This window comes from Globicephala melas, chromosome 15 (genome assembly GCF_963455315.2).
Source record: "Globicephala melas chromosome 15, mGloMel1.2, whole genome shotgun sequence".
In the NCBI taxonomy this organism is placed as follows: Eukaryota; Metazoa; Chordata; class Mammalia; order Artiodactyla; family Delphinidae; genus Globicephala; species Globicephala melas.
Window position 1 is genome coordinate 25,006,953 of NC_083328.1, and position 12,076 is coordinate 25,019,028.

Genomic DNA, 12,076 nt, shown 5'->3' on the forward strand with positions numbered 1-12,076 from the left:
AGCTGTCACCTGGCTAAGGGCAAACACCCCACCTGCCATTTGTATGGACAGAATATGCATAAGCCAGGTGTTTTCGAGAAGGCCAGGAACGCTGGGGGTTCTGACTTTCAAAACTGGCAGCTCCGGCCCCCTGCCTGGTCACTGCTCCCAGCATCAGAAACCCTGTTCAGCCTCCACCCCTTCTCCCCTTCCCCACACCCTCCCCAATCTCTGTTCCTCAAGAGCTCAGACTCAGTGGGTCTTCTGCTTTCTCTCCCACAGGATTTCCAGAGCGACCCCTTCCGCCACCTGTCAACCTACCTATACTTGTCTCTGGTGGTGGCAGAGTTTGTGCTGTCTTGCTTCGCCGATCAACCCCCCTTCTTCCCTAAAAGTCCCCCGCAGCCTGTAAGTCACCACACCTCCAACCCAGTGCCTTGCTTGTCCCTGTTCCTCTTCTGTTCCATCTCAGTGCCCCCAAGTGATGGAAGGAAGTTAAACTAGAGCACAGGCCTTTAATTTTTTTATTCATTCAGCCAAAAGCATATTACATGTCTACCCTATTCCATGGGTTGGCCAACTCTTTCTGTCCAAGATAGAGAATATTTTAGGCTTTGTGGGCCATATAGTGTCTGTATGGCAACTACTCAAGCCTGCTTTCATAGCACAAAAGCAGACACAGACACTATGTCAACAAAGGAGCATGGCTGTGTTCCAATAAAATGTTATTCACAGAGACAGGCAGTGGGCCGGATTTGGCCTGGGCGCTGCAGTTTGCCAACATGCTCTATGCCCCAGCTCGGTACTGAGGATCTATGGTGAACAAGCGATGTCTCTGTCCTCATGCAGCTAACACCCAAGTAGGGGAACTAGACATTAATCACACAATTACACAAACGTGTGGAAAACTGCAACTGGGACTGGTTGTAAAGATTCAAGATTAAAGTGACTTGCCCAATAGAAATGCTCTGCAGGAGAAGTCCATGGTCTATGAGAGTTTACAACAGGTAACCCTGAATAAGTCTGTGAAATCAGGAAAGAATTCTCTGAGAAAAAGACAGCTGAGCTGAGAAATCATCTAAAAGGATGCTCAACGATTTGAATAATTAAGTTAAAACTGTAATAGGACTTTTTCCAATGAGAGTAGCAGGAAAAAAATTAAAAATTGGTAACAAGCTGCGATGGCAAAGACGTGGTAAAATGGGCACTCTCAGGCCCTATTGGTGAAGAGTGTAATCTGTGCAGTCTTCCTGGAGCTGCTGGTAAAATCTCACTTCCTCTTCACCTCCTTCCCACATTCACTGAAGGATATTGTTGAGGACATTCTTGTCTGTGTCATGCATGGTCCTTGCTTTGAGAACTTCTTGGTCTCAGTATTATTAAAGTTGTTCTGAGCAACTGTTCGTTCTTACCTTGTAGGCACTTTCAGTCCTGTGGCCAAATCCCTTTTTTGCCTTGCCTGCTAGGAAGCACCATGCCCTTTGGTATCTACTGTAGATAAGTAGGCAGGACATCTCAGTCTGTGCTTTCAGTATTAAGCTCATGGCCAGTTCATCCTGTCTTCCTGCCCTTGGTTCTCCTTACCACATACTGGCCATGGATTATGAGACCAAGTCCTCCCCCTTCTAAATCATTTGTCTTTGCAGAATCCATGTCCAAAGGCTGGGGCCTCCTTCCCCTCCAAGGCCATGTTCTGGTGGGTTTCTGGGTAAGTAAAGTAGCAGGGAAGGGGCTGGGGTGGTGCTCCCACCCACCTGCATTTGCTCCTCTTATTTGTCATCACAGCTTTTCCCCCAGGAGGTTTCCTCCGAAGCCTACCAAGGTCAGCCTGGCTTTCTCCATCCCAGACTCCATGCTTCCTTCTCAGATTTTAGTGTGTCCACCATCCACATCCCATTCCCACTCACTCACTGGGGTGAGATCTGAGTTTGAATCCTGGCTCTGTCTCTTAGATGGCCATATCACAAGCATTTGGAGTCTCAGTTTTCCCCTCTGTAAAATGGGAACATCACTGCCTTCATTAAATGTAAAGTGCTTAGTGCCTGTACATGGAAGGCACTCAATAAAATCATATCTCTATCTATTTAGTCATTCCACCAACATTTAATAAGCACCTATTATGTGCTAAGCACCGAGGATGAGGATGTAAAACACCAATTCTTTATTCACTAGAGGCTTCCAGGCTGGTGGAGAAGACAGATGTTTCCCCAGGGTCAGCACACCAGGTACTGAGGATGCACCCACCTACTGGGCCCTCTCCTGACCACACCACAGTCAGATCACAGTCGCACCCAGATTTGAATCCAAGCCCCACCACTTCCTGGCTGTGTGTCCTTGGGCAAGCTACTTAACCTCTCTGTGCCTCAGTCTCTGCACTAGTAGAATGAGGATCATAATAGCATCTACCTCATAGGGTTTTGAGGATTAAATGAGATAAGGTTTATGAAACACTTAGAACAGGATGTGGCCCATAATGAGTATTATATAAAGTGGTTGTTAAATAAATGAAGAATAGGATACTCTGAGGGTGTGGAATTGGTGAAAAGAGCATAGAAATCTGCTAAACATCTCTAGAGAGAATCTAGCCCTCTGTTTCCCAAATGTAGGCACTTATGGACCATTCTTCAAGCTTTTTGCCTTATTGGGGTATCACTCAAACTCTATTTACTTAATGAATTTTCTTTGAATCAACTCATTTTTTTCTACTTTAATAACCTTTTAAAAAGGAAACTTTCTATCGCTACCAAAATCAGAAAAATCTAGAATCCCTTGCCATGTAGAACACCAAAAATAATTTTAGTGAAAACCAAGTATTGTGAATAATTTCTGGATCCAAACTGTTGCTTGCCTGAGTTTGCTCTGCATTAGAAAAGGGAACTGGAAAGTCTCAAAGAGGAGCTCAAGACCAGCTCCAAACAACACCTTCTCCTTGGTGTCATGAGAAAGATGAAAGAGACCTAAAAAGATAAGAACACTCCTGCTGTGGAAGTCTGCAGTCGTTAATTTCTTGTGTGTGCGTGTTGGTTTGAAAACTGGCCCCAATAGACGGTAGGCTTGGAGAGACGGAAGAAAGAGGCAGCCACTCCAGACTGGTAGGAGGCAGGGTTAACAAGCAAGAGAACTTACATATGAGGCTTGTCTTGAGTGACGCAATATAAGTAGATCTCCACACCTGCCCACCAGAATCTCAACAGTTTACAGAGAGGCCTTAACAGGGTTCAGACACATACACCGTCCAGATGGTATAACACTTAACTACTGCATCCTTGAAGTAGCTCCTAGTGTGAGAACAGTGGGCGGAATGTACATTCCAAGGACAGGGGAGGGAGGAGCCTCAGATTGCCTGGGTCCAGGTCACAGGTCCACAAGTGGTCACATCCTCTCGATGACCTCCTCCAACAATGCACCAACTACAGTCATCTCATATACCAGTCCCAAGTGATGGGAAACACTCTTATTTTAAGGTGAGAAAATTGAGGTCCATTGCTGGGCAGTGACTTGCCCAAGGTCACAGGGCTGAAAAGTAGTGATTTTTATTTGACAAATCTTGTGCCCTGAGCCAGGATGTGAGGATACAGAAGAGGGAGAATCAAGGCAAGTACTGTCTTTGCCCCTATGGAGCTTACTGTCCAGTGGAGGAGAAAGACTAAATAAATAATCAGACTGAAAAATTAAATAATGATAATTGCAGCAAGCATTATAAAGAAAAAGCTCAGGAAACTAGAGGATCTTGCAATGGGAGAATCTACCAGGACTTGGGTGTTGCGGGTCATCAAGTGGGCTTTTAAGGAAATAACGTCTAGGCCAGAGGTGAAGGGCAAGTAAGAAGTGGCAGGGAAAAAGTTTTAAGCAGAGTGACGTGCATGTGCAAAGGTCCTGAGGCCAGGTGGCTGGAGCAGTGACCGAGGAGGAGAATGGGTACATTTAAAGCTGAGGGAGGAGTTCAGGTTTCCTCCACAGTAATAGTTTTCAACTCTGGACTTCTGACTCCTAGGGAGGTTTATTTCCCCTGTCACATGTCAACCTTTGGTTAAGTCACTTAATCTCCCTGAGCCTCTGTTTTCTTTCTTTTCTGTAAAATGGATCAATAGTAATCTACTGTATAGGCTCACGTGAGAATTAAATGAGATGTTCTTTGTAGACCGAGAAGTGCCCCCCAGTGTTAGTGCAGTTAGGTAAATTGCTTTCCTTGTACCGAGGGGCCAGCAGAGGTGCAGAGAGGTGAAGTGACTTACCTAGGGTCACACAGCTACCAAGCCAGGACCCTTCAGGGGCAGACACAGGAGGAGCTTGCTCTGGTGATCCTCTTTTACAGGTTAGTTTGGAGGGGCTACTGGAGGCCGCTGGGACCAAAAGACCTCTGGTCGCTTGCGAGAGAAAACTCCTCAAAAGAACTTGTTTCCCAGCTTGAAAAGGAATGGACAAGGAACTGCAGTGCAGCCCAGCGGTGAGTGTGTGGAAGATGGGAGCTCAGCCCAAAGCTCGGTCAGCAAATCACTCGACCCCAAATACAACCACGCCCCTACTCCAGGCTCCAACCACCACGGTCCCCTCCCTGTCAGCTCACCTCACTAAGCATTAGCAGGCCGGGCTCAAGATGCTTTTCCTCCCAGAGTGCTTTGCAGGTTCCAAAAGGATATTGACAGAGGGGGAACCTCTCCAGGCTCCCAGAAGGAAGCTCGGATGGTGGGATGGAGGCAGGGAACAGAAGGACTATTTTAAGACTGGGGGTGGAGAGGTAGGTACGGTCCATAACATGCAGGCAACTACTCACTTATTACTTAACCTGAGTGATTAGTTTCCTGGCCTTTAGTTTTCTTATCTGTTCAAGGGGGATGCCATTAGCCCTAGCTCATAGCTTGTGGGAGATGAAAAAAAAAAAATGATTCATAGTAAAGAACTTAGCGAATTTCTTAAAAATGGTAAAAGGTCCAGCAATATCAGTTATCCAGAGGATTTCAATCTTTTACTAGTCCTGCCCACTCTGCCTCACTCTTGCCCTCTCTGGCATCTCTGGAAACTTCTGAGAAGTGCTCAGAGCCTGAGGAACCTGGTTTGTGAAACTTTGGTCTAGAGAAATAAGCTCTCCAATAGGATTAATTAAACCCGGGTTAAATGTAGTCCTGCCATCGAGTGGTAGATGACCTTGGACAAGTCGCTTGACCTCCCTGGAGCCAGGTATTTCAGGGCACAGACAAAAGTAGCTCTGTGGGAAGAGTTACAGGGTCCCCCTGCATACTCTATGATTTTGTGGTGGTTGTTGTAGGTGGCTAAATCCCACAAATTAGAAGGAGCCAGAGAGAGACAGAGTCTGCTGGCTCACATAGCTGAGAAGGTAGGTCTGGCCTCAGGTGTGGCTGGATCCAGGACTTGAATGATGTCCAAATTCTTTCCCTCCATCTCTCAGCTCAGCTGTTGTCTGGGCACTGGTCTCTCCATGACGCTTGTCCTGTATCATGCCAACTCAGCAACCCCTACTACCATCCACATAGAAAATCCCAAGGAAGGCCTTTTATTGGCTGGCTTGAATCCTGTACCTCTCAGGGGCCAATCCCAGGGCTGGAGAGCAGGCCCCATAATTGGCAGTCCCTTCAGAGCCACACAGGGAGGAGCTGCTCCCCAAAGGAAGGGAGTATGTTTTCCAAAAGGGGTAAGTAATATGAGCAACTCAAAACAGCAGCTCTCACTCTCACCCCAGGCATATCTTACTGTACTGAGTTTAAGTACAGCTTAAGTGAGTTTTGAGTGGCAGAATTAATTCAAAAGGACCCTGGAGGTCTTGTCCACCCTCTCCCAGCTCTCACCTCCCCTGCCAGCCTGGGAATGATAGTCACCCAGTGTTAGAGCTATAGCACACAGAAACATTCTCCAGAAGAGTTTGAGGATCCGTGAACAACTGACAGAAAGAGAGGAGGATGGCAGATCTGGTTCAGGCATTTTCTAAGCTGACTGATTACACACCAAGAGAACTTTGGTTTTATTTCTAAAATATTTTGCAACCTTTGGGGGAAGGGAGAGGACGTCATCTTAAGAGGTCACAGACCAATCTGTCTGCTGGCCAAGTCAGGGTCACAGGTGTGTTTGGCCAGCACGGTGTCTTGTTGTTTAAGGATTTTTCTTTGTTTTGCTTTCTAATAAGTCATGAACATTTAAAATGTTGGAGATGTCACATGAAAATCTGGAATTTTGGCCTCTCTTAAAGTAGAATGGCCACATCCCTGCATGGCAACAGGAGGGTGGATCTGGGTAGCAGCTTCCCCATTGAACAGGGCATATGAGCTGCAGTCGCCACCACTCCCTTTTATATCCCCCAGCTTACACCTGGCCACTCACTCACACCTCCTGCCTTGGCCTGTGGTCATTTTTGGGTCCTGCACTAAATGGCTTTGGGGCCACAGACCAAAGACCAGCCACCAGTCTAGAGACGTTCCCTGATGGAAAGTGAGATCAGCTAGAAAGGAAGAAGTTTTTTCCCAAGCCTGCAGGCTGAACACAGTGACTCAGAATTTTGGGGTGAGCAGCTAGAACAGAACAGAGCAAAACATCCAGCTGGAAAGAGGCTTTCACAGTGGTCTCTTCACCCACCCCATTTTATGGATGAGAACACTGAGGCTCAGAGGGAAGGGCATTTGGACCTCAGTTTTCCTGCTCAAAGGCCAGGTTCTATCAACCAAACCAAATCATTTCCTTCCTCCCGCCCTCCCTCCTTCCCTTCCTTCCTTCCTTCCACAAATCTTTATTAATATCAAGCAGTAGGCCCTTTGCACACATCACTCCATCTGTTTTTTCCCATTCACTGGACAAGTATTTATTGAGCACCTATACATTCAGGTGCTGAACTAGGTGCTGGGGGAAATACAAGTAAAAAGAAAATACAAGCAAAAAGTCTACCCACCTGGGTCCCAGTTTGGGTGGGGCCGGAGGTGGGGGTGGCCCTGCTTGGCACTTGCCCAGTGGTCGTCCAGCCCAGTGAGTGTGCAGCACCAGTCAAGTCAGGACAAGCACCCAACATTTGGCATCGAGGTGCGCGGCCCGGACGCCACGCTGGCCTTGCCTCTGACCTGCCCGACCCCAGGCAAATTGTGGGCGCCAAGGAGAGCACATTTCAGGGCTACAGAGGTGACAAGGGAGAGAGGTGAGCGCAGGCTTAGAAAAATGGCTGAATTGCAAATACCGGAAGGGGAGGCTGGGGGGCGGGGGTAGGCTTCAAGACAGGGGTAGAAGATTAACATTTGCTTATTTCTTAGCTAACCGGGTGGTAAAGACTGGTTCCTTATAGCCTCTTGTGCTAAAAATACCACTTTTCCTTTGGACTGCCTGCTGAGATTTGTCCCTCCCCTCCATCCTGAGGAGATGCTGAGAGTATTCTTGAGGGGGAGGGAGGGAGGGACTGGACGACCGGCTTGTGGTGGAGGGGTATTCACACTGCTGGCTGGGCCTTGGGGGTAAAAAGGCTGACTTCTGGGGTCTCAACCCACCTCTCTGAAAAATGAGACCCAGGCACACCACTGATCCTTCAGCTCGTTCAGGTGGAGTGGGGCTAGGCGGTTTGCTTTGCTGGACAACAGGAAACTCATATCTGTTAAAAGTGGGCCAAGAGACTAGTTGCACCCGGTTCTAGTAAAAGCAACCAACAGGGCTTCCCTAGTGGTGCGGTGGTTGAGAGTCCGCCTGCCGATGCAGGGAAAACGGGTTCGTGCCCCGGCCCGGGAAGATCCCACATGCCGCGGAGCGGCTGGGCCCGTGAGCCGTGGCCGCTGAGCCTGCGCTTCCAGAGCCTGTGCTCCGCGACGGGAGAGGCCACAACAGTGAGAGGCCTGCATACCGCAAGAAAAAAAAAAAAAGTGCTGGGCTCTGAAGGTTGGGATCGAATCCCAGTTCTTACACTTCTCAGCTGTGTGCCCTTGGACAAGTTTACTTCTGAACCTCAGTTTCCTCATGTATGAAATGGGGTTACACCTGAGGGCACTCTCTAGGTTTTTTCTTACAAGGGCACTAATCCCATTCATGAGGGCTGCACCTGCATAACCTAATCAGCTCCCAAAGGTCTCACCTCCTAATACCATCACACTGGGGATTAGTTTCAACATGAATTTGGGTGGTGGTGAGGGGGTGGGGGTGGGGGAGACCCAAACATTCAGTCTATTCCAAGGACCCAGAGCTGATTTCTCCTCTCCCCTAAGGCACACCAAGGCGACAGCATTTAAAAGGAAAGGAAACCGTGGTGCGGAGACCCCAGAGACGGAGACCCTCCTACAGCAACAAGGGGGCAAGAGGGGCCCACTGCTGAGGGCCATCTGGCAGGTGGGCCGCTCCACCTTCCTCCTGGGGACCCTCAGCCTCATCATCAGTGATGTCTTCAGGTTCACGGTGCCCAAGCTCCTCAGGTGGGTCCAGGCCTTGGGTGCCTCGCTGAGGCTGGTGGTCCCTTTAACGGTGTCCGTCCAGGGCTAGGAGGGCTGAAGGTCCCCTGGAGAAGGAGAAGAAGCCCTCCTTCTGCCTCCGCCTAGACCTCTGGTGCTCAGGGCACTGAGGGTGTGTGAAAAGGATACTCAGGAAGGACCAATTAAACGAGAAAGTGAGTGATCTTGGGGAGGAGGGAAAACGAGTGAATTCTAGCCTGACTGTATCAGTTTGCTTTTGCTATACAACAAAGCCCCTCAAAAGTGAGGGGCTTAAAGCCACTTCTTTAGCTCATGATCCTGTAGGTCAGCAAATTCAAGCTGGGTTCAGCTGGGCGATTCTTCTTTTCTTGGCTGGGTTCACTCATTTGTCTGCAGTCACCTGTGGGGCTGGCTGGGGACTGGCTGGTCCAAGACAGTCCCAGCTGGGACATCTTGTCTCTGCTCTGGTGGTCTCTCATCCTCAAAAGGTTGATTCCAGCCTGTTCACAGGGCCATTTGGCAGGGTTCCAAGACAAAGCAAAAGTTGCATTTTCTCCTGAGGCCAAAGCTGGTTGCACAGCCAGCCCAGACTCAAGAGGTGGCGCATTAGGGCTGCCATAACAAAGTACTACAAACTGGGTGACCTTAACAACAGAAATTTTTTTCTGGTGCTTATCTTTTCTACTGTTCTTTCTTTCTTTTCTTTTTCTTATTGAAGTACAGTTGAGTTACAATGTTGTGTTAGTTTCAGGTGTACAGCAAAACGATTCAGTTATATTGTAAATATATTCTTTTTCAGGTTCTTTTCCCTTACAGCTTATTACAAAATATTGAGTATAGTTCCCTGTGCTATACAGTAGGTCTTGTTGGTTATCTATTTTGTAATAGTAGTGTATATATGTTAATCCCAAACTCCTAATTTATCCCCACCCCTTTTCCCTTTGGTAACCATGAGCTTCTCTTCTATGTCTATGGGTCTATTTCTGTTTTGTATATAAGTTCATTTGTATCATTTTTTTTAGATTCCACGTATAAGTGACATCATATGATATTTGTCTTTCTCTGACTTACTTCACTTAGTATGATAATCTCTAGGTCCATCCATGTTGCTGCAAATGGCACTATTTTATTCTTTTTATGGCTGAGTAATATTCCATTGTATATCTATACCACATCTTCTTTATCCATTCAGTGGACATTTAGGTTGCTTCCATGTCTTGGCTATTATTGTAAATAAAGCTGCAGTAAACACTGGGATGCACGTTTCCTTTCAAATTAGAGTTTCTCTGGTCCTCCAGACCTGACCAGGCTTAGGCAGAGGCAATAGCCATGGGTGCCCTTTCTCACCAGCCTCTTCCTGGAGTTTATTGGTGACCCCAAGACCCCGGCCTGGAAGGGCTATCTTCTCGCCGTGCTGATGTTCCTCTCCGCCTGCCTGCAAACACTGTTCGAGCAGCAGCACATGTACAGACTCAAGGTGCTACAGATGAGGCTGCGAATGGCCATCACGGGCCTGGTGTACAGAAAGGTGAGCCCCAGGGGAGTGGTGTGGCCTTTCCTCTCTCTCCATCCTGTCCCAATTTACAGACAAGTGTTCCAGCCAAGAAGAGGAATGTTCCTGAACCGTTACTGTCATCAGTGCCTAAAACCACACTCATTCATCACGTTACTCATAGTTGCTCACACTACACCCTCACCTTCTTGGCTATTTCTATAAGGCCTTGCATGATCTGACCCTGGGACCTCTTCTATCTGATTACATCACACACTTCCTTCACACTTCTTTCACTTTCCTCCAGCCCCACAGGTCTTCTTTCAGTTCCTCAAGCACGCCAAACAATCTCCCACCTCAGGGCCTTTGCACTTGCTGTTCCCACTGCCTGGGCACCCTTTCCACAACTCTTCATGTAGTGAACACTCACCCCCCTGAGGATAAAGGGCTAACCTACAGGCTGTGTGGAAACTGGATAAAGGTGGACTGTCAGCTATTTTACCAGGTAACACTGCTTACAGTGAAAATGACCCCTGACCCACTGGTAAATTGCATCTGGGCTGGAAGTTCTGCCAATGAACTATGATACCCGGAGGTAAGCCATAGCATTGGGCTTCTCTCTGTGCAGTGATTCTTGTCCCCTTGGGGGACCTTGGAACCGAAACCCATGAGGCTGCTGCTCTAAGAGACGTTGGCCCCTCTGGGGTCTGGAGCATCTGAGCAAGGGCAACCCAGTCCTGTGTAAGCCCCTTTCTCTCACACCTGAGCTGTCACTTGGGAAAGAAGGCACTTGGGAAAGAAGGGGGCAAAGGGATCAGCTCCTGGATGGCCATGTGACTGGCTCCTGAGTTTCAGGCCACATCCCCCTGAGCTGGTATGGCCTGTCCAGTCTTGGGAGTCCACACATGGAGCTGAGGCTGCAGGAAGATGACTTGAAGCCTTTGCTCTTCCCGTCCCCACCCTTGGGGCAGCCGCCTTCATCACCTGATGAGGCCATACCCCTCCACTCTGCCCTCTGGGCTGCTTCTGTTTTAACTGTGTCTTCCTATTTTCTGTATCTGGTGCTTTGACATCTGGGGTCTTGCTGACCCTGGAGGGGCTGCCCCTCTGTCCCTCCCAGGGTCAGCCAGTTCCCAGAGATGCTAAGTGACTCATGTGAAAGCATCTCTTTCACATGCAAGCCAACCAATCCAGAGCTCACACCCCAACTGCCTCCTTTTTGGGCCCTAACACTCTAGGCCACTATCCCCTGCCCTAATCGCCCCAGGGCAGGGTACCAGACAATGAGGCCCAGCTCCTATGCCCAGAGCCTGGTGGAATTATTCAAACTAGCCAATCCTAAGCCTGCTTACCCTGCCTGACCTTCCCATGAAAACCACAACAAGCTCTTGCCTGTGGTCCCCCCAACCCTGCAGCATCCTGGTGCTTCCCCAAGTGGCCCCCTCATAGCGTGGGGTGCCCCCTCCTCTTGAGATCTGTGAGTATAATAAACCTTCTTGTCAAGGGCAGTCTTCTCTGATCTGTGGGCTTGCCATGCCTGAATAATGATAAAGCCTATATTTTAAAACACTTCTTCATGGCACTCATCATAATTACTATTAAAGGATGAACTATGTAAATCTTTATTTAATTTTGTTCCCCAGCTCAAACTCCACTCCGAAGAGAGCAAGGGCCCTGCCTCTCTTGATCACAGTACTCACCTCAGAGTGAGGCCCTACAGAGCAGGTGCTCAGTAAAGATTTGAAGGTTTTTTTTCAGAATTTCTACACTCAATCATTTCCAGCTCACCACTTCACCCCCTCACTTCTTCCCTGACACACTCAGCAGAGAGAGGATTGCGAGTAGCACGTAGCATTCAACAGTCTGGAAGGGGTCCACTGTGACCCCAGAGTTAGGGCAAATTTGGGGCTGCCAGAAAACCAGCTTGGTGTCTGAGAGGCACACTGAATGCCTACAGGGGTCAGTCTAACACCCTGTCTAGCCCACGTCGTGCCTCTGTCATCCTGGATTCCAATCCTGGCCCAGCCACTTAGGAGCCCTCTGGCTTTGGGCAAATTGGTCAATTTCTTTGTGCCTCAGTTTCCTTAGCTGTGAAATGGGGTTAATAATTCTGCATCTCACTGATTCTAGTCTCACTTTTTTTTCTCTTTTCAACTTCTGAAATCAAGATGTTTTAATTTAGTTGGCATTGATTTTTTTCCCATAGTGATACAAAAATAGA

General features: G+C 48.3%; 1 protein-coding gene across 1 annotated transcript in view; it reads left to right on the forward strand.

The window, feature by feature from the left end:
- ABCC6 (ATP binding cassette subfamily C member 6) overlaps positions 1-12,076 on the forward strand; it is a 55,766-nt gene that overhangs the window by 5,781 nt on the left and 37,909 nt on the right. Inside the window, exons 5-9 of the mRNA XM_030884059.2 lie at positions 262-387; positions 1,626-1,687; positions 4,295-4,426; positions 8,163-8,366; positions 9,714-9,891. Coding sequence (XP_030739919.1) covers positions 262-387; positions 1,626-1,687; positions 4,295-4,426; positions 8,163-8,366; positions 9,714-9,891 — 702 coding nt within the window. The remainder of the gene's footprint in view (positions 1-261; positions 388-1,625; positions 1,688-4,294; positions 4,427-8,162; positions 8,367-9,713; positions 9,892-12,076) is intronic.